The sequence below is a fragment of the Macaca nemestrina genome, chromosome 19, assembly GCF_043159975.1.
Source record: "Macaca nemestrina isolate mMacNem1 chromosome 19, mMacNem.hap1, whole genome shotgun sequence".
Classification (NCBI taxonomy): domain Eukaryota; kingdom Metazoa; phylum Chordata; class Mammalia; order Primates; family Cercopithecidae; genus Macaca; species Macaca nemestrina.
Genome location: NC_092143.1, coordinates 58,127,211 through 58,150,790, shown reverse-complemented (window position 1 = coordinate 58,150,790; position 23,580 = coordinate 58,127,211). Strand labels below are relative to the sequence as shown.

General features: G+C 37.1%; 1 protein-coding gene across 14 annotated transcripts in view; it reads right to left on the bottom strand.

The window, feature by feature from the left end:
• Positions 1-2,568: 2,568 nt before the first annotated feature.
• Positions 2,569-23,580, bottom strand: part of LOC105498504 (nucleolar protein 4) — a 395,811-nt gene continuing 374,799 nt past the window's right edge. For all 14 annotated transcript variants that reach the window (XM_011770675.2, XM_071085473.1, XM_011770676.3 and 11 more), the window contains one exon: positions 2,569-4,500. In XM_011770675.2, the coding sequence (XP_011768977.1) occupies positions 4,307-4,500 (194 nt within the window). In that variant the 3' untranslated portion in view covers positions 2,569-4,306. The remainder of the gene's footprint in view (positions 4,501-23,580) is intronic.

Below are 23,580 nucleotides of genomic sequence, written 5' to 3'. Positions count from 1 at the left end.
CTTATAAGGATCCTTAAATGTTTTTGAAGAGGAAGAAAAGGGCAGAGTTATAGAGAGATTTGAATACATTATGTTCCTGGCTTTGAAGATGAGGGAAGAGGTCCCCAGTCAAGGAATATAAACAGCTTCCAGAAATTGGAGTAGGTAAGGAAATGGATTCTCCCCTAGAGCCTTCACAGAGGAGCAGAGGCCTGCCAACACATTGATTTTAGACCAGTGAAACACCTAACCTACGGTTGGTTATGTAATACATTTGTTGTTTGGGGTTTTGAAGCAACAGTAGAAAACTATTACAAGTACACTCCCATAATGTCACACTACACAATCACTAAAGTAATTTAAGAAGAATGCCTGATTTGGAAAATATGTATGGTATATAATTAGGTTATGATAAAAGACCACATATGGTAAAAAACAAACAGAAAAAAATATGTATATACATTTTAGATAAAATCGGAAAGATACGCTACAAAATGTTTCTCGTAATTCTCTATAGATGCTGACATTTAATTCTTCCTTTATTTTTATTTCTTATCTTTTTCTTGTACTTCCCAAGTTTCTTTTGTAATCAGAAAAAATTAAATGTTGAACATGACTGATGTTAAAACTGGAGATAGGTTACTTTATTAATAGCATTTTACGTCCTTACAGATTTTTTTTTTTTAAGAAAGAAGACAGCTAAAACTAATATAGTAAGTTTCTGTAGATTAGCTTGTGTTCAATTTACTTTACTGAATATCGGCATCCCAAACACACTTCAAAAGATATGATAACGTCTACCTACTTTATTTTTGAATTTTTTTCTATGAACTACATCTTAAAACATGGGCCACATGAAATTAGAAAATATTTTTGGCATAGAAAGTTTAATCTTTGAATGATATTTGTGTTCATGCTGTCAGGGTTAATGACAATAGCAGGATAGCACCTGTATAGTGTCTGGGGCAAAAATCTCAAGTGAATGAATTTTTCTATACGGGTTCAACTGGATAATCCCTTTTACTTTTCCTTACAGAATTCAATACTGGCCCCCATTGATAAAAAGTCACTGCCTTTCTCTTTCATGCTTTGTGTACTTGATTTTCATTAGTGGTGGGTTTTATGGTAGCTTTTAATATTTGTAAAGAACGTATCGCAAAGGAAATTACATCTTCTGTAGGAGAATAAAATTGTGTTTAGTCAAATAATTGGATAAGTCACGTGCATTTTTAAATAAATAAATATGATTAATCTGTACATACAAAACTTCTAAAATTCAGTGTAAAAGCTTGGTTCTAAGCGCAGAATTTAATTATTTAGTACCCGTGAAGGAGCAGATGACAGTGACCAACAGGGTGGGCTCTGACATCAGGTATGCCTGGGTTCAAAGGACGGCTTCAGCTTTCACTGTCTTTGTGCTTTTGATTACTCATTTCCTCTTTTGGAGATGACTTTGTAGAATGGAGAGTGACTACGCTCATCTCAGGTTATTATGAGAAGTAGAGGAAGCAAAATGCATTTCCTTGGTAAATAGTCCTTAAATGGTGGCTGATACTGTATCTTGAAGCCCTTTTCACTGAGTATGGTTATTTGTACTACACAATTTAAGATTCAGTGACTTTGTGCTTGCATGTCTATGGTTATTTCAAGGCACTTTTTAAAAGTATGATAAAATAATACATATGTGGCAAGAAACTGGTGTTGTATGATAAGCTAACTGGCAGAAGTGACAGAGGCTTCCGTTTTATCTCTGTGTTAATGATAGTTTCCTATTTTTTAATCACCTATTTTGAATGAGAGTATGAACCTTCACTCAGTTTCTCCAAAATGCTTTATAAAGAAATGTGATCTCTTTATTCTGCTGTGACAGAGGGTAAAAAAAGGACCAGGCTGTTTTTCAGGTACAAGTAAAGAAAAAAATGGACTTCATTTTGACCATTGTACTCTCCCAGGAATGATGAGAGTCCCAATATGCTCATTCTTTTGAACAAATGTGCGGAACACAGATTTTGGGTATTTTGACCTTGGTGAGTGAATGTGGGAGTCATAACTGAAGATGAAAATGAAATAGAAACAAGAGCACCTTGTTGGAATTTAGCTTCTTTACTCCCTTTGCTTCTTAACCATCAAGAATTTTTGACATATATGCTGAATTCAAGCCTGAGTGTTAATTTGCAAAATAGAAACCCTGTCCAAGCCTTTAAATACTATTATAGCAAAAGGAAAAGTATAAAATATGCACTTAAAACAAGCACGTGTTTCATCCAAGATGTTAAATCAGGAAGAACTAAAAAACAGGTTACTCCTGAAAAAAAAAGTAATAAAGTATACAAAAATATTCTCTAATCATATTTGAATAATCAGATGAAGCAGTCTTGGCTTCCTAATTTCCTTACCCATTCTTGGAATAAATCATTTACTAGAATGAATGTTGAGACCCTGGGGGATATTAGGATATTCTTGAGAAATAAATTTGAAGTGCCAATTTTGTGCTAAATGTAGGTAGAAAATAGCCTTTTAGATTTTAAAAGTAAATGGCTAAAAATTAAGCATTATATCCCTCAGAAAGTTTATAAGGTTTGACAATCATTGTTTTAACACAGAAATCTGTTTATTAAACCAAACAAAACAGAGAAAATTATACCAGCCCTCAATTTTTGAATTTTCATTTAAATAAGCAAACTCTAAATCCACATCTTAAAAGATGTTTGTGCAGCTATGTATTCCCAAAATACTCATATTTCAATAAGATTTTCACATTATATTCACCAACAGTATCACAAAAGTTTTTTTTGTTTTGTTTTGTTTTTTGTTTACGTAACTGTAAGGAACAGTAATTCTAGAAACACTAGAAGAAAAAAGCATAGCAATGTCCACAGTTACAAGAAAAAGTGCACATTACTCGGTCACAATCACAGTCATTACTTGAAAAACTATATGTAACAAGTAGATAAGAAATACCACTGATGCTTCAAACTCATGGTCAAAAACTGAATGACATAAATTTTACATGAAATAAGGCAAATTCAGGAATGCACAAAGAATTTGTAATCCAACCAAAGCTAAACAACAGAAAAAAGTTGTACAAGAAGCATGAACGAAAGTACTTCTCCCTAAATATTTTAAAAATAGGCTTGCCTCAGTGCACAAAGAAAACACCACTCATGTGTATCCCACACTATAAAATAAGAAACAAGGATAAAATATGGGGAATAGGAGGGCACAGTTCATTGTAAGTTGCAGCTGCATCCGCTGAGAGTTCTTTACATTATTTTTAGCTAGAACTGAAAATTATACAAATCATATCAGGAGATGTAATGATCTTTTTGGAAACTATTTCTGAGGGAAATGAAAAGAAAACTACACACAAGAGTGCAAATTTTCAGATTGTCACTTGCAACCTCTTAACATTCAGTCATCTACATCCAGTTGCTGCTAGAGGGATGCCTGGAGACAGCAGCGGCAATCAGGAACGAGCAGCTCTAAGAAACCAAGGTGTGATTTTTTTTCAATGATATGTCTTGTCTTAACATTAAAAAAATTCTGGGATGAAAACTGCTATGATAAAGTTGCAGTGTTGAGTGGGGTTTTTGAGAACAGCATGAGTGCAGAAATGCAGGCTTTTCTTGGAAGTAGTTCCTGATGTGATGATTGAAAGAACGTAGGCAAGGGTTTTTCCAGCATCAAGTGTTATTTTTGTAGAAAGAATTTGGAAAGAGGAGAAGGCAAGGGATGTGGAAAAGGTACTTACAGTAGTTTCTCAAAACAGTTTTCTTTTAGGACCTATGAAAAAGTTACCAAAGTAAAAATGACAAGTTTGAATGAAAAACAAGTTTTCTTTTTATAAAAATTACATATATTTTTTTAAAATACAAGATCCTTTTCATTGTTGTTATATCCTGTAGCAACAAGAAATTTGGCTTTTTTTTTTTTTTTTGCCAGGTACTTCAGCTTTCAGTCCAATGAGTCAGTAGCAAATTCCACTAATATTTCAGCTGAATCTTGAACTACTGTTTTATACCACAAGCTTCTTCTGTTTTATCCTTGAATTAAGAACAGATAGCCTTTTATGCCCCTGATATTTATGCTGACACACTAAAACAAAAAGCAATAGGCTGGACATATTAAAGTATCTCAAGTACTTCAGAGGCCAGAGTTCCTTTGAAGCACCTTAACACATCACTTATGGATCAAGGACAATGTGGCATAATGGAAGTATTTCTCTTAAAAGACTGCAGTAAGACCAGAAGTATCTCTGTTGGGAAATCAAAATGTCATTAGTGGAAACTGCAAATTTAGACCTCAGTGAATATGGTGGTTGTCTGTCTCAGTTCTGTTGTAAAATGAGATTTTCCAGTTCATCTGCAGATCGCAATAAAAATGCAGCTGACTCTCGATATCCTGCAACAAGCTGTCTCACGGCATTGATTTCAGTTGGACTCAGCTGGGGTCTGGAGTTTGAGCTGCTGGAGGATCCTGAGCTAGTCGCCAATTGCCTCTTCATGCTGAGATCAGTGGGTCCTAGAAAGAAAATCATCACAAAATTAGACATAAATATTATTTGTTCTAGCATCTTGGATGTGAGCATTCAATAAATTATAGTTGAAGAATTCATGAATTCTTCCACGAGAAGCTAGTGATCTCTTTAATCAAATACATCTACTCTCAGAAAGATTAATGAGCAATGTAATGGTAACTGAGTGGCTTCTCTTTGGACTTCTCTCAGATGCCCGAATCAGCCTCTGGAAATCACCTCTTGCTGCGGAGAGATGGTGAAAACTTTCTTGGAACATGTGTGTTTTGAAAAATTCAATTTTAAATCTGTCTTCCATATGTTGTAGAAGCTTCTCATAGTAGCATAAAATGATGAGAATTACAAACATTTTTCATTTGTTACATTCATTAACAGATAGCTTAGACCCCATCAATTTGCAATTAAAAAAAAACTGTGATGTTAATGACTTTAGAGTACAAACTAGTCAACTTAGAAAAAAGGAAACTAAGGACTAAATGACTTCAGAAATATGTTTAGAGTTTAACAACATTTAAGTGGCACAATAAGGACTTGACTTAGGTATATTATTATTATTATTATTATTCCTTTCAGGCAGATGTTGTTTACCAGGCTGATTAGTATTAAAAGTGTTGACATATTACATTGGAATTTGTTTTAGAAGTGCAATAAGTAAGTGATTACTGCAGACAATACCACAGAGAACCTAGATATTTGGAATACTGACTTAAGTGTTTTTAATGCCGTCTCTGTATTTATTTGCACAAAACACATTCATGTGCCGAAACCTTCTTTTCCTACATATTTAAGCCATCTGGTGGGTATGCTTTTTGACAACATTTTGTAAATTTTTACTTAAAAATTATTTATAAAGGTATTTAAAATCTTTCATTCAGTCATTTGTGTTGGGAAGATACTTCTTTCAATTATTAAGTGTTCACTTTTATAGTTCTTAGCTGACATTTTTACTGTAATTATTAAAATTGCAGTATTAAATTTAAATCCTTGAATAAAACAGTACTAAGCACATAACTAAACATGTGCTCCAAAACTGTAATGATTCTATAACTTGAAAATGTTTTAACAGATTTTTCCAAACCATGTGTAAATTTTCAGATAATGGTATTCATTTCGTGAACTAAAACAAGAGATGTTATTTTATCCTTTTGGTTCTCCTTGAAGCATGATGGAGATAGGTCAAGACCCAACCCCCTCCACTCTCCACCTCCACAAAGGAGATGAGATGTCCCATGAGAGGGAAATAGCTTCACATGGAATTTAATTAGAGCAGAGATGAGACTAGCACACAAGAACTCTGACATCTGAGAGAAATGTATTTCCACTTCTGTAGTGGCCTTTCAAAGTTTTGATTTTTCTAGCAGGACTTAGCTTCCATTTGTTCTGCTATTTACAAAATCATGAGACTGACATGACAAGCTGGAAGAGAGATGTGCGATGTCACCTTTGCAAACAGAAGTTACTGAACCTGTATTGAGGAAAATCATTAACATCATTGAGTTTATTTGGAAAGTTCTGAGTGGATTAAAAAGGCATAACAGAAGTAGTGGTCTCCAGATGAACCCACTTTAAGTTTTGTTTTTCTTTATATTTAAGAGGCCCAGTACCAGGATAGATCTTTATAACAGATATTGAAAGGGTTTTCCTCTCAGCTGTGTAGTTATCTAGTATCTGGTTGGCTGACTATCATTATTTCATTACAAGGTGTAACATTTTGATGGTTTTTGCTGTCAATCCAAGTTGATTGACATCCTTAACTAGAAATGAGAAACAGTTGAGGCAAGGGCGCCAATTCTTTCTGAAGTGAGGGAGATTGATTTTATTCTACTCGGCAGTTTGTGAATTACACTCTACCGCTGGCTCAATGTTCTAAGCTTCCAAACCAAGACCCAGCTTTCACTTTCCTTCAGACCTTTGTTAGCACAGGCATAGTCTAGAGAAAGCTCTGCCATTTAGAGGCTATTCACACCTCCAAGTTATTATTATTCTTTGTCTGGAAGACAGTTGACCTCATTATCCTGGCTTCTTTCAGATCTGCAGGATCAGGATAGAGTGCATAAACCAAAACTATAAGTAGTCCTTTAGCTGAGTGTTTTTTATTCATGTCTTCACTACTATGGGGTTGGGTGAGGAATCAAGCTAAAATAAAAATATTTGCAAATAAGATATTTCACTAGTGACCAAATAGCCCTCACTGATTTGTCACTACCATTCATTTCTTCCTCATTGAGTGAATCCCATACTTGACTGGTTTGGCTTAATCAACCCCAACAATATGATCTGATTAGAATGCATATCAATTACAAGTAAAAATTCAAATTTTATAAAGATGCTAAATTTAGTGAAGTCTAGGAAAGTATTCTTGGAGACCTGCTTAAATCTCACAAAAGGCTACTGAGAAGCATGGTTCTGGAAAAGCTGGACCAGTTAACAAGAAAATGACCAAGGATAATGACACAAAAGATACTTCAAGAGAAATGATTTTGATATCCAAGGTTAAAGGCAAACACCAAGGCAACTTGCTAGGTCCACATTTATATAAGTGCGCACATTTTTACCAAAGTGATGCAAACCTGCTTTATGATCATTCTGAAAAGATAAATAAGAGATAAAAGGTATTTCATGTTAACATACAATGCTGTTTGAAAAATTAAGCTCCACATATCAAAACCAATTCTTTATTCATTTTTTTGAGGTTTGAGGGATATTTAAGTTACAAATAAATTTCAGTTAAATGAAAATGTGTATTTTCATTTTACTTCTTCATTTTCTTTTTCATTTTCTTTTTCAAATTATGAGCTGAACATTTCTCCCCTATTTATGGTGCATTTTTGGTTGTTGTTTTAAATAGACTTGTTTTTGTGATCATATTTTAGTGTCATTTATCCTTAGGTAGTAGGGCCCCTTAGGACAAAGTTTTGTTTTTAGCAGTGTAAATTCTCTTTGAAAGACTATGGCATACATTTATATTTATAAAAAATTAGACTGAAGGTAAGAATGCAAGGCCCATAAATGCAGGCACCCTTTGTGTCTCATTTACCATATCATTCTATGGAGCTGTGTTGGTGCCTGGCACAAAGGAAGCCTCAATAATAATCAGTGACTAATCAATGTTTGTATAATCAATAAATGAGAAGTGCCAGATTTTTCTACAGCCAGTACTTAAGAAATAGGAAATAAGTGATGTTATTAATAACACTAGTTGTGGTTAAAACAAAACTAGTTAGACATAAAACACAATGGTTTAATGTGACTTACTCAAGTAAAGTAACCTCTAATATATGGAAATATTATTACCATAAAAGTCATCTAAAATTGTAAAAATGTAATTGCTTGATTACAGTGATTTCCACATGAATCACTGCTGATAGAGAAAAATAAGTTATTGTCCATTTCCTAATTAATCATGTTTGTTTTGCCACTAAATATTACCACGGGTCCTGAGTTGAATATAAAATCATTCCTAGCTTTATACAACCTTCTTCTACATTCCCTTCTTCAGCTAGGACCTCCAATCCCAAGTAATAGACTACGAAATGTCTGGATAACTGGCAATTAATTTAACAATTTTAAATAAGTGAAGAACATTTTAAATTCATTCTTTACTACAGGGGGTGGTGAAATTTTTAAACAAAGAACAAGGTAGTAAATATTTTAGTCATCTCAGGCCAAGAGGCAGAATTGCCGATATTAATAATATGTAGGTACTTACACAAAAAGAGAGAAACCAGATTTTTACAACATTCTCATGGACAAAGTTCAAACTATAACAACAATTGAGTCTTTTTTAAAAAATAAGGTTTACTACGGAGGAGAGTAAAATTCTTTTTCTAGGAAGGGGCTTTTTTCTTAATTGAGCTTCACTGTTAGTGTTCCCTTTCATCAAAATCAATTGCAAATGTTCATCTGTTAATGAAGATTTGTAGTGATATTTTATGTGTTTCATCTTTGAAAATGTCTTCTTATGCAGATATGTATTTTCAAATACTTTTATCAGGTCACAACCATATTATTTTAATTGAGCATATTCATCACTTAAAAGTCATTATAGAATTCTATTAGATCCTTCTCCTGATAGTTACCTTTTATTAGGTCAATACATTGCAGATTAATTACTTCCAATTAAAGTTTAAACTGGAAGCTCCTCAACTGAACAGTGAAAAGGAATTTGAAATATGAGAATTTACTTTGCGTTTGCATCAATGTACTAAAATATTGCTGAGTCTGTGGTATGTGCTCAGAAAATATATTCACTGCAAATTTGCATGGGAATGGAGATTTTACTTCTTGTTTTAACTTTTTTTTTTTTATTATTATTATTATTATACTTTAAGTTGTAGGGTACATGTGCATAACGTGCAGGTTTGTTACATATGTATACTTGTGCCTTGTTGGTGTGCTGCACCCATCAACTCGTCATTTACATCAGGTATAACTCCCAATGGAATCCCTCCCCCCTCCCCCCTCTCCCCTCCCCCCTCCCCATGATAGGCCCCGGTGTGTGATGTTCCCCTTCCTGAGTCCGAGTGATCTCATTGTTCAGTTCCCACCTATGAGTGAGAACATGCGGTGTTTGGTTTTCTGTTCTTGTGATAGTTTGCTAAGAATGATGGTTTCCAGCTGCATCCATGTCCCTACAAAGGACACAAACTCATCCTTTTTGATGGCTGCATAGTATTCCATGGTGTATATGTGCCACATTTTCTTAATCCAATCAGTCACTGATGGACATTTGGGTTGATTCCAAGTCTTTGCTATTGTGAATAGTGCCGCAATAAACATACGTGTGCATGTGTCTTTATAGCAGCATAATTTATAATCCTTTGGGTATATACCCAGTAATGGGATGGCTGGGTCATATGGTACATCTAGTTCTAGATCCTTGAGGAATCGCCATACTGTTTTCCATAATGGTTGAACTAGTTTACAATCCCACCAACAGTGTAAAAGTGTTCCTATTTCTCCACATCCTCTCCAGCACCTGTTGTTTCCTGACTTTTTAATGATCGCCATTCTAACTGGTGTGAGATGGTATCTCATTGTGGTTTTGATTTGCATTTCTCTGATGGCCAGTGATGATGAGCATTTTTTCATGTGTCTGTTGGCTGTATGAATGTCTTCTTTTGAGAAATCTCTGTTCATATCTTTTGCCCACTTTTTGATGGGGTCGTTTGTTTTTTTCTTGTAAATTTGTTTGAGTTCTTTGTAGGTTCTGGATATTAGCCCTTTGTCAGATGAGTAGATTGCAAAAATTTTCTCCCATTCTGTAGGTTGCCTGTTCACTCTGATGGTAGTTTCTTTTGCTGTGCAGAAGCTCTTTAGTTTAATGAGATCCCATTTGTCAATTTTGGCTTTTGCTGCCGTTGCTTTTGGTGTTTTAGACATGAAGTCTTTGCCCATGCCTATGTCCTGAATGGTACTACCTAGGTTTTCCTCTAGGATTTTTATGGTATTAGGTCTAACATTTAAGTCTCTAATCCATCTTGAATTAATTTTCGTATAAGGAGTAAGGAAAGGATCCAGTTTCAGCTTTCTACTTACGGCTAGCCAATTTTCCCAGCACCATTTATTAAATAGGGAATCCTTTCCCCATTTCTTGTTTCTCTCAGGTTTGTCAAAGATCAGATGGCTGTAGATGTGTGGTATTATTTCTGAGGACTCTGTTCTGTTCCATTGGTCTATATCTCTGTTTTGGTACCAGTACCATGCTGTTTTGGTTACTGTAGCTTTGTAGTATAGTTTGAAGTCAGGTAGCGTGATGCCTCCAGCTTTGTTCTTTTGACTTAGGATTGTCTTGGAGATGCGGGCTCTTTTTTGGTTCCATATGAACTTTAAAGCAGTTTTTTCCAATTCTGTGAAGAAACTCGTTGGTAGCTTGATGGGGATGGCATTGAATCTATAAATAACCTTGGGCAGTATGGCCATTTTCACGATATTGATTCTTCCTATCCATGAGCATGGTATGTTCTTCCATTTGTTTGTGTCCTCTTTGATTTCACTGAGCAGTGGTTTGTAGTTCTCCTTGAAGAGGTCCTTTACATCCCTTGTAAGTTGGATTCCTAGGTATTTTATTCTCTTTGAAGCAATTGTGAACGGAAGTTCATTCCTGATTTGGCTCTCTGTTTGTCTGTTACTGGTGTATAAGAATGCTTGTGATTTTTGCACATTAATTTTGTATCCTGAGACTTTGCTGAAATTGCTTATCAGCTTAAGGAGATTTTGGGCTGAGACAATGGGGTTTTCTAAATATACAATCATGTCATCTGCAAACAGGGACAATTTGACTTCTTCTTTTCCTAACTGAATACCCTTGATTTCTTTCTCTTGCCTAATTGCCCTAGCCAGAACTTCCAACACCATGTTGAATAGGAGTGGTGAGAGAGGGCATCCCTGTCTTGTGCCAGTTTTCAAAGGGAATTTTTCCAGTTTTTGCCCATTCAGTATGATATTGGCTGTGGGTTTGTCATAAATAGCTCTTATTATTTTGAGGTACGTTCCATCAATACCGAATTTATTGAGCGTTTTTAGCATGAAGGGCTGTTGAATTTTGTCAAAAGCCTTTTCTGCATCTATTGAGATAATCATGTGGTTCTTGTCTTTGGTTCTGTTTATATGCTGGATTATGTTTATTGATTTGCGAATGTTGAACCAGTCTTGCATCCCAGGGATGAAGCCCACTTGATCATGGTGGATAAGCTTTTTGATGTGTTGCTGAACCCGGTTTGCCAGTATTTTATTGAGGATTTTTGCATCGATGTTCATCAGGGATATTGGTCTAAAATTCTCTTTTTTTGTTGTGTCTCTGCCAGGCTTTGGTATCAGGATGATGTTGGCCTCATAAAATGAGTTAGGGAGGATTCCCTCTTTTTCTATTGATTGGAATAGTTTCAGAAGGAATGGTACCAACTCCTCCTTGTACCTCTGGTAGAATTCAGCTGTGAATCCATCTGGTCCTGGACTTTTTTTGGTTGGTAGGCTATTAATTATTGCCTCAATTTCAGAGCCTACTATTGGTCTATTCAGGGATTCAACTTCTTCCTGGTTTAGTCTTGGAAGAGTGTAAGTGTCCAGGAAATTATCCATTTCTTCTAGATTTTCCAGTTTATTTGCGTAGAGGTGTTTATAGTATTCTCTGATGGTAGTTTGTATTTCTGTGGGGTCGGTGGTGATATCCCCTTTATCATTTTTAATTGCGTAGATTTGATTCTTCTCTCTTTTCTTCTTTATTAGTCTGGCTAGTGGTCTGTCAATTTTGTTGATCTTTTCAAAAAACCAACTCCTAGATTCATTGATTTTTTGGAGAGTTTTTTGTGTCTCTATCTCCTTCAGTTCTGCTCTGATCTTAGTTATTTCTTGCCTTCTGCTAGCTTTCGAATGTGTTTGCTCTTGCTTCTCTAACTCTTTTAATTGTGATGTTAGAGTGTCAATTTTAGATCTTTCCTGCTTTCTCTTGTGGGCATTTAGTGCTATAAATTTCCCTCTACACACTGCTTTAAATGTGTCCCAGAGATTCTGGTATGTTGTATCTTTGTTCTCATTGGTTTCAAAGAACATCTTTATTTCCGCCTTCATTTCGTTATGTACCCAGTAGTCATTCAGGAGCAAGTTGTTCAGTTTCCATGTAGTTGAGCAGTTTTGATTGAGTTTCTTAGTCCTGAGTTCTAGTTTGATTGCACTGTGGTCTGAGAGACAGTTTGTTATAATTTCTGTTCTTGTACATTTGCTGAGGAGTGCTTTACTTCCAATTACGTGGTCAATTTTGGAGTAAGTACGATGTGGTGCTGAGAAGAATGTATATTCTGTTGATTTGGGGTGGAGAGTTCTGTAGATGTCTATTAGGTCTGCTTGCTGCAGAGATGAGTTCAATTCCTGGATATCCTTGTTAACTTTCTGTCTCGTTGATCTGTCTAATGTTGACAGTGGAGTGTTGAAGTCTCCCATTATTATTGCATGGGAGTCTAAGTCTCTTTGTAAGTCTCTAAGGACTTGCTTGATGAATCTGGGTGCTCCTGTATTGGGTGCATATATATTTAGGATAGTTAGCTCTTCCTGTTGAATTGATCCCTTTACCATTATGTAATGGCCTTCTTTGTCTCTTTTGATCTTTGATGGTTTAAAGTCTGTTTTATCAGAGACTAGTATTGCAACCCCCGCTTTTTTTTGTTCTCCATTTGCTTGGTAAATCTTCCTCCATCCCTTTATTTTGAGCCTATGTATGTCTCTGCGTGTGAGATGGGTCTCCTGAATACAGCAGACTGATGGGTCTTGACTCTTTATCCAGTTTGCCAGTCTGTGTCTTTTAATTGGAGCATTTAGTCCATTTACATTTAAGGTTAAGATTGTTATGTGTGAACTTGATCCTGCCATTATGATATTAACTGGTTATTTTGCTCGTTAGTTGATGCAGTTTCTTCCTAGCCTCAATGGTCTTTACATTTTGGCATGTTTTTGCAATGGCTGGTACCGGTTGTTCCTTTCCATGTTTAGTGCTTCCTTCAGGATCTCTTGTAAGGCAGGCCTAGTGGTGACAAAATCTCTAAGCATTTGCTTATCTGTAAAGGATTTTATTTCTCCTTCACTTATGAAACTTAGTTTGGCTGGATATGAAATTCTGGGTTTAAAATTCTTTTCTTTAAGAATGTTGAATATTGGCCCCCACTCTCTTCTGGCTTGGAGAGTTTCTGCCGAGAGATCTGCTGTTAGTCTGATGGGCTTCCCTTTGTGGGTAACCCGACCTTTCTCTCTGGCTGCCCTTAAGATTTTTTCCTTCATTTCAACTTTGGTGAATCTGGCAATTATGTGTCTTGGAGTTGCTCTTCTCGAGGAGTATCTTTGTGGCGTTCTCTGTATTTCCTGGATTTGAATGTTGGCCTGCCCTACTAGGTTGGGGAAGTTCTCCTGGATGATATCCTGAAGAGTGTTTTCCAACTTGGTTCCATTTTCCCCCTCACTTTCAGGCACCCCAATCAGACGTAGATTTGGTCTTTTTACATAATCCCATACTTCTTGCAGGCTTTGTTCATTTCTTTTTCTTCTTTTTTCTTTTGGTTTCTCTTCTCGCTTCATTTCATTCATTTGATCCTCAATCGCAGATACTCTTTCTTCCAGTTGATCGAGTCGGTTACTGAAGCTTGTGCATTTGTCACGTATTTCTCGTGTCATGGTTTTCATCTCTTTCATTTCGTTTAGGACCTTCTCTGCATTAATTACTCTAGCCATCAATTCTTCCACTTTTTTTTCAAGATTTTTAGTTTCTTTGCGCTGGGTACATAATTCCTCCTTTAGCTCTGAGAAATTTGATGGACTGAAGCCTTCTTCTCTCATCTCGTCAAAGTCATTCTCCGTCCAGCTTTGATCCGTTGCTGGCGATGAGCTGCGCTCCTTTGCCGGGGGAGATGCGCTCTTATTTTTTGAATTTCCAGCTTTTCTGCCCTGCTTTTTCCCCATCTTTGTGGTTTTATCTGCCTCTGGTCTTTGATGATGGTGATGTACTGATGGGGTTTTGGTGTAGGTGTCCTTCCTGTTTGATAGTTTTCCTTCTAACAGTCAGGACCCTCAGCTGTAGGTCTGTTGGAGATTGCTTGAGGTCCACTCCAGACCCTGTTTGCCTGGGTATCAGCAGCAGAGGCTGCAGAAGATAGAATATTTCTGAACAGCGAGTGTACCTGTCTGATTCTTGCTTTGGAAGCTTCCTCTCAGGGGTGTACTCCACCCTGTGAGGTGTGGGGTATCAGACTGCCCCTAGTGGGGGATGTCTCCCAGTTAGGCTGCTCAGGGGTCAGGGACCCACTTGAGCAGGGAGTCTGTCCCTTCTCAGATCTCAACCTCCGTGTTGGGAGATCCACTGCTCTCTTCAAAGCTGTCAGACAGAGTCGTTTGCGTCTGCAGAGTTTTCTGCTGCTTTTGTTGTTGTATAGTTGTGCCCTGTCCCCAGAGGTGGAGTCTACAGAGACAGGCAGGTTTCCTTGAGCTGCTGTGAGCTCCACCCTGTTCGAGCTTCCCAGCGGCTATGTTTACCTACTTAAGCCTCAGCAATGGCGGGCGCCCCTCCCCCAGCCTCGCTGCTGCCTTGCCGGTAGATCACAGACTGCTGCGCTAGCAATGAGGGAGGCTCCGTGGGTGTGGGACCCTCCCGGCCAGGCATGGGATATGATCTCCTGGTGTGCCTGTTTGCTTAAAGCGCAGTATTGGGGTGGGAGTTACCCGATTTTCCAGGTGTTGTGTGTCTCAGTTCCCCTGGCTAGGAAAAGGGATTCCCTTCCCCCTTGCGCTTCCCAGGTGAGGCAATGCCTCGCCCTGCTTCAGCTCTCGCTGGTCGGGCTGCAGCAGCTGACCAGCACCGATCGTCCGGCACTCCCCAGTGAGATGAACCCAGTACCTCAGTCGAAAATGCAGAAATCACCGGTCTTCTGTGTCGCTCGCGCTGGGAGTTGGAGACTGGAGCTGTTCCTATTCGGCCATCTTGCTCCGTCCCCCTTGTTTTAACTTCTGATAGGACAAGAAGTTTATAAGCAATTTGCTATTACTGTGATTCAAACAGTATTAGCCATCATCAAAATGACTTTACCACAGCATAAGCTTTGCATATAAGTACTGTTTTATCTTGTAATTTCAGATTGAATTCAAAAGAAACATTGCCAATTCTGCAGCAAAAACTAATTTCCAAAACCATTGAGTGTTTACTGATACTGTTTGAGGGCAGTTCTTACTCAGAAAAAATTTAACCTTAGCCCTGATCTGAAAAAAAAATTGTAATAAAATTTTACCAGGAAGCCATCAAACTGCTGTGTGGTAGGACAACTCAGTATATTCAGATTCTATTCTGACAAAATTTCACAGTAATGAACAGGGTTAACTGACGAGAACAAATGAAGTTTAAAGATGATACTACTGTTTTAACCATGAACGAAATACTGAAGTGTTTTCCACAATGCAACTGCTAATGGCTCTATCAAGGAATAACCATATGCTTTATGTTTTAACAAACTTTGTAAGTATGTCCAAGTAACCCTCTTTGTGCTTCACACCTCTTAGAAAGTTCCACTTCAGATTGTATTGAATTACTTTTTTTGAAACTTTGAAAATATTCTCACCTATAGGTGTTCCACACTCACTATTCATAGAGGCTGTTTGTCACTTCAAGCTTATCATTGACTCCTCCAGTAAGCAACAACAGGGTAGTATTAGTACCATCTCAAATCAAGAGGCAAGGAAAACTACTGGAAACTACAGTTACCTTGTTTGTTAGCTGACTATTTATATTACCAATATTTCAATTTCCTCAAACTTTCAAGCACTGTTCTTGCCATAATGCTAATAGTCTTGAGAAGGCTTATTTTTCTGGACACAATTCTTTAGCTGTTGCAGTAAAATGTGATTTAATAAACTTGCTATCAGTAAATGAAGTGATTTTCCCTGGTTGGCTAACAAATTTGCCACTTGAAAACTTTGTTTGTAGGCCATTTCATTTCTTATTTTTGTGATCAGATGTTTAATCAAGGTATGCATGATGATATTGTAGTACTTTTGCCAAAGAGAAAAAAATTCAACTATGAAACCTCAGGATCTTAGCTAAGTTAGCTAATATAGATAAAGTATCCATCCAGCACAACGCCTGGTTATAGTAGATATTCCATAAGTGGTAATTTCTTTCTCCAGATGACTGAATATTTATCAGTGGGCTAAAGATATCTAAAATATCACACTAAATATACATTGTTAGATTCAACATGCTAATGAGTTTCATTTATATTCACAAGTGTGATTACACTATAATTTGCCTTTCTAATACTGTTTTTGATGATAGAATTATAGTAGTATCATAAAATGAGCTGGAGTACTCTCTCTTCTTTTATCCCTTTTTCCTTTTAGAATTGTTTGTCTAAAGTGAAGACTACCTAGCCTTTGAAGCCTTGGTAAAAATTTGTAAAACCATCAGAGTCTGAAATTTTTTAATGGGCAGATTTTTATAATACTGATTCAATTTATATAATGGTTACAGGTTCATTTGGAATATCCATTTTTGAATTAATATTGGCCAATTATGCTTTTGTAAAACATGGTCTAATATCTCTAAACTTTCAAGTATAATCGCATAAAAATACTAATTTAATACTTTTTAATCTTTGTTTTTTAAAATTTCTATTATATTTCTTCTGTCTTTATTCATCTTGTCATATTTTTTAAAAATCCCTTTCAAGAATGTTGCTTTTGCCTTTGTTAGTCTTCCCTATTGCTTCTTTGATTTGTATTTAACCAATTTTTCACTTATTCTATTGTCTATGGGTTTTCTCTGTTTTAACTTCTCAGGTTAAATCATTAGTTCATTAACTTTCTATTTTTTCTAATGTGTATGCCAAAATGCTAAATTAGTTGTATTCCATAAATCCAGTTATGTAGCATTTTCATCTTTGATAATTATAAATATTTGTCCACACAATGCTATCTGCATGTTAATGATTCTTTGTTTTTTTCCATTTGCTTAGGTGGTCAACATATGTGAAAGAATATGTATTGTTAGATATCTGGGAGTCAGATTCTAGATATAGCTATTAGATTAAATTTCAATTATTTGTTTCAAATCCAAATGTTTTTCTTTTGTATCTTTTTTTGTTTGCTTTTTGTTTTTCTGAGAGACTTGTGTTAAAACTCCATGGCTATCATTATGACTTTCAATTTCCCCTTGCTGTTTTGTTACTTTTTCATTTAATTTTGAGGCTTTGTTATTGGGGTACATGGTTGTATTAGTCCATTCTTACACTGTTATAAATATGTGAGGCCAGGCATGGTGGCTTATGCCTGTAATCCTAGCACTTTGGGAGGCCAAGGTGGATGGATTACTTGCGGTCAGGAGTACAAGATCAGCCTGGCCAACATGGTGAAACCTAGTCTCTACTAAAAATACAAAAATTAGCCTGGCATGGTGGTGGGCACCTGTAATCCCAGCTACTTTGGAGGCTGAGGCAGGAGAATGGCTTGAACCCTGGAGGCAGAGGTTGCAGTGGGCTGAGATCATGCCACTACACTCCAGCTTGGGGGACAGAGCGAGAATCCGTCTCAAAATAAATAAATAAATAAATAAAATGAAAATACATACCCAAGACTAGGTAATTTTAAAAAGGAAAGAGGTTTAACTGACTTACAGTTATGCATGGCTGGGGAGGCCTCAGGAAACCTATAATCATGGCAGAAGGAAAGCAGGCATATCTTACAAGGTGGCAGGCGAGAGAGCACATGTGAAGGTGGAACTGTCAAACACTTATAAAACCATCAGATCTTGTGAAAACTCACTACCATAAGAACAGCATAGGGGAAACAAACCCCATGATCCAATTGCCTCCCACCAGGTCCCTTCCAAAACATATGGGGATAATGGGAATTACAATTTGAAAGGAGATTTGGGTGGGGACACAGAGCCAAATCATATTCTGATCCTGCCTCCTCACCAATCTCACATCCTTTTTAAACATTTCAAAACCAATCATGCCTCCCTGACAGTCTCCCTAAAACTTAACTCATTCCAGCATTAACCTAAAAGTCCAAGTGCAAAGTCTCATCTGAGTCAAGGCAGTGCCCTTCTGTCTAGGAGTTTGTGCAAGTTAGTGATTGTGGTTTTTGCCATTACTTTTAATTACTTTTGTACCAACATAATAGTTACTTCCAAGATACAGTGGGGACACAGGCACTGGATAAATGCTTTCATTCCAAATGGGAGAAACTGGCCAAAACAAAAAGGCTACAGGTCCCATACAAGTCTGAAACCCAGTGGGCCAGTCATTAAATCTTAAAGCTCTGAAATGATCTCCTTTGACTCATGTCTCACATCCGGGGCATGCTGATGCACAGGATGGTCTCTCACGACCTTGGGCAGCTCCCTCATGGGCTGGCATTGAGTGACTGAGGCTTTTTCAGATACATGGTGCAATTTTTCAGTGGATCTACCATTCTGGGGTCTGGAGGATGGTGGCCCTCTTCTCGGCAGTGCCCCAGTGGGGACTCCATGTGGGGACTTCAATCCCACATTTCCCTTCCACACAGCCCTAGCAGAGGTTCTCCATGAGGGCTCCATCCCTGCAGCAGACTTCTGCCTGACCATCCAGGTGTTTCCATAAAGCCTCCAAAATCTAGACAGAGGTTCCCAAGCCTCAATTCTTGACTTCTGTACACCAGCAGGTGCATCAACATGTGGAAGTCACAAAGGCTTGGGGATTGCATCCTCTGAAGCAATGACTGAACCTTTACCTTAGCACCTTTTAGTCACAGCTGGAGCTGGAGTGGCTGGGATGCAGGGCACCAAGTCCTGAGGCTGCAAGCACCAGCAGGGTCCTGGGCTTGGCCCAGGAAACCATTTATTCCTCCTAGACCTTCAGGCCTGTGATGGGAGCAACTGCTGCCAAGATCTCTGACGTGCCCTGGAGACATTTTCCCCATTGTATTGGTATTGACATTCTGCTCCTCATCACTTATGCAAATTTCTGTAGGTGGCTTGAATTTCTCCCCAGAAATGGGTTTTTTCTTTTCTATCTCATTGTGAGACTGCAAAATGTTCTAACCTTTATGCTCTGTTTCTCTTTGAAACATAAGTTCTAATTTCAGATCATCTCTCTCAAGTCAAAGTTCCACAGATCTAGGGCAGTGACAAATTGTCACCAACATAGCAAGAGTGACCTTTGCTCCAGTTCCCAAGAAGTACCTCATCTCCACCTGAGACCACCTCAACCTGGACTTCATTGTCCACATTATTATCAGCACTTTGGTCAAAACCACTCAACAAGTCTCCAGGAATTTCCAAACTCTCCCACATCTCCCTGTTTTCCTCTGAGCCCTCCAAATTGTTCCAACCTCTGCCCCTTAACCAGTTCCAATGTTGCTTTCACATTTTCAGGTTATCTATATAGCAGTTCTGCATTGTCTGTGGTGCCAATTTTCTATATTAGTCTATTCTCACATGCTATAAAGAAATACTCTGAGACTGGGTAATTTATAAAGGAAAGAGGTTTAACTGACTCACAATTCTGCATGCCTGGGGAAACCTCAGGAAACTTACAATCACAGCAGAAGTGGAAGCTAACACATCTTATATGGTGGCAAGTGAGAGAGAGTGCATGAAGGAGGAACTGTGAAACACTAATAAAACCAGCAGATCTCATGAGAACTCACTCACCTTCATGAGAACAGCATGAGGGAAACCATTCCCATGATTTAATCACCTACCAACATGTCCCTCCCTCGACATGTAGTGATTATGGGGATTACAATTTGAGAAGAGATTTGGGTGGGGAAACAGAGCCAAACCATATCAATAGTACCTAGACAATGGTAACCTTCTGATGAACAGTTACTCTCATTATTAGTTAATAAATATTTAATTCCCCCAAGCTTTTGTATTAAAGTCAATTACAGTGGTTTCTCAATATCCTTGGGGACTTGGGTCCAGGATACCAAAATCCAGGATACTCAAATCCTTTATATTAAATGATGCAGTATTTAGATATAACCTATGTGCATCTTCTGGTATGTTTAAAATCACCTCTCGATTACTTATAATACTGAATATATGCAAATGCTATATAAATATTTGTTATATTGTATGTTTTCATTTGTATTATTTTTATGTTTACTTTTGATTTTTTTCCAATATTTTTTATCTGCAGTTGGTTCAATCTGGAGATATGGAGCCCACTGACACAGAGGGACAGCTGTAATGTCATATACCCTCATATAAAAATTCTTTCAATACTTCTGCAAGATTATATTTTATCTGGGTCACTGCTATCAAAAAAGAACTACATTTTATTTATGCATCCACCTGAGAATTTGTCCTTTAACAAATGGTGGATAACAACAGAAGCAAATATGAGATGTAAGTATAAGGTCTTGGAACTCTCCATCTTCAGATAACTTACCCTTTGATTAGAGAAAAGATTGATACTACAGTTTAGTGGTAACTATTTGTCTCTTCTGTAGTCTATGTCAAACCGAAGTCATTTTTAAACCAGTTAGGTCTAACTGTAACCCTAAGATGCCTAATATGATTGTACATTCAAATACTTCACTCCTCTTGATGTCATTAAGTTTACACTTCTCTATGTAGTTAACACTGATTAATCAACATTAGGTTACCAATAAATAGTATACTTCTCTACAAAGTAACAAGTTGCTAAGATACATATTGTACACATACTTAAGAAAATACAAAAAGCAAGATATGTATCAGTGTCAAGGCCAAGTAACTGTTTAAGGCATTATTCAAGGGAGAAAAGATAACCTTATAGATTGTACTCCCCCACCAAAATTATAAGACTTCTTTCTAGCAAAGCTAAGGATCAAACACTGACAGCAATTGCAGGTTAAATTAGATCTCCTTCATAATATATTCCCGGACTGATTTGAGGGCAATTTTGACTGTTTACTTAAAAGGTTAATTTTAGTTGAAGACTGTAAATATCAATCTCCCACACATTTAAAAAATTAAGTACTGCAAAACTCAAATCTCTTGGATCTGCTTTTTCTAAATTCTAAATTTTTACACCAATTAAAACATTTTAAAATTTTCTTTTCCCACTGTCTTGATCCATTTGTGTTTTATTTCATTTTTCTGATCTAAATTGACCTTGTTTAAAAAAAGAGAGAAAAATTTCTGTTGAACATCTCAGCACTTTTGTTTGTTATCTAAGGGGGTTTTCTACACAGTCAATTTAAAGAGAAGCAGTTATTTGCCACATTGGCCTTTCTAATCTTTCCTCTACTTTCATTTGCTAATTCCCAGTACTCAGCTATGTAAACTGCCTGAGTTTGCCCAGTAAATGACCTTTCTACTCAAGCTTCAAATTCAGTATTTTGTGGAGACCTAACTGATCCTTTGATAAATCACAGGATAACTTAAAGTGAGAATCAGTGTCCCAGCAGTTTAAAAAATTTGTGAAGGGAAAGACTCCTAGCATGCTTCTGTTTCCAGGCAATTTTTGGCTTCTGGGGAAAGATACAAATACTGCAGGAGAGAGAAGAGTTACTTTTTAACTTAAGCTGAACAAACATACTACATAAGGGCATAATGATTTATTATATCATTTGTTTATGTATATATTTACATACATGTATACATTTTCAAATAACAGGAAGCAATCCCTAAAACCAGAAAGAATAAAGCATCAATTTATTATTCTCCAGAGAGCCCATGAGGTCAAAAATATCACAATTGCTTAGACCACTGGGTTCTCCGGCCACTGCTAAAGAGAAGAGAATCTTATGATTTGCGCTCCCCCACCATTCATAATTTAACTTCATTTCTCCTGTTTCAACAAGCTGACAAATAAACTAGAAAAATAGTATTATTTACAGTTTACTTGTAAATACCAGGGGGTTAATCCTTTGCCTAAATTCACATAGCTTGGAAGTTTCTACATTAGGATTTGAACCCAGATTTTCCACTTGCTAATCTTACTATCTGATAGCTGTGTACTGCATAATTTTTTTCTGTATATTAAATGATATTTCATCAATTGGAGATTAAACTTGTGTTCAAGTTCAAACTCATTAGTAAATTTTTACTATTTTCTTGAGTTATCAGTGCTCTAACAAAGCTGGAACATTTAATTTACATCTTTAAAGAGTCTTCAAATATTTCTGGAAATAGATTGAATAAACACAAATGTACAGATAAATTTTACAACTGACAGTAAAAAATTGCAGCCTATTGATTTTCTGTTCCCTTAAAAGTGAAATAAAATAAATTTGTAAAATAATAAAACTGTGTAGTATTTCCTCAGGGCACTTTGGAGGTTCTCATCATGTCCCTTGCTTACCACAATTCATACTAATCCCTAGAAATTCCTGGGAAGTTAAGACTGTGGGCCGGGCGCGGTGGCTCAAGCCTGTAATCCCAGCACTTTGGGAGGCCAAGACGGGCGGATCACGAGGTCAGGAGATCGAGACCATCCTGGCTAACACAATGAAACCCCGTCTCTACTAAAAATACAAAAAGATTAGCCGGGCGAGGTGGCGGGCGCCTGTAGTCCCAGCTACTCCGGAGGCTGAGGCAGGAGAATGGCGCGAACCCGGGAGGCGGAGCTTGCAGTGAGCCGAGATAGCGCCACTGCACTCCAGCCTGGGCGACAGAGCGAGACTCCGTCTCAAAAAAAAAAAAAAAAAAAAAAAAAAAAAAAGACTGTAACATGTCACACACACACACACACACAATTCCATATATATGATCAGGACTCACTGCAGCCTGACCTTCAGGACTTGAGTGATCCTCCCACCTCAGCCTCCCGAGTATCTGGGACTACAGGCCACGCTACTACACCAGGGCACCTGGGTTTTTTTTTTTTTTTTTTTTCAGAGATGGGGATTTGCTATGTTGCCCAGGCTGGTCTTGAACATCTGGGCTCAAGCAAGCCACCTGCTTCAGTCTCCCAAAGTGCTAGGATTACAGGTGTGAGCCACTGAGCCCAGCCTGATTCAAATGTTAATCTCATACAGACATACCTCACAGACACATCTAGGAAAATGGTTGGTCATTTGTTGGGCATCTTATAGCCCAGTCAAGTTGACACATAAAATTAACCATCACATTTGTATACTCTATTTAGGAGAATTCCCTTACAATATCCCAAAGGGAAGGTATTCTAAATCACATTCAATATTTTGAGATAATTACTAAGACATGTTCACCATAACATAGATGCCTGTTATAACAATACAATATTTAATAGGAGTTGTGTTTTGTTCTGTATGCTTAATGGTCGTATGAAATATTTTAAATTCCTGTATTTCACACACACACACGCATGTGCATTTATCCCAGAGTGATTAAATTTGGTAGTTTATTCCACTCCTTTAAAAACAGGACAACGAAAATCTATAACAGAAACACTGATGCCCCATGAGGTAAGACACATGAATTAATGAAGAATTAGCTCCTCTGGAATTGAGTTTACTAGTAATTAACAATGAAATTGATAGCTGATAAGGATACTATATTAGTATTGTAAAAATCCAATACAACCCTCAGTTTAGTCATTACTATATTGGAAAATATTATTTTAGTAAAAATTTCTTAAGGTGCTGTG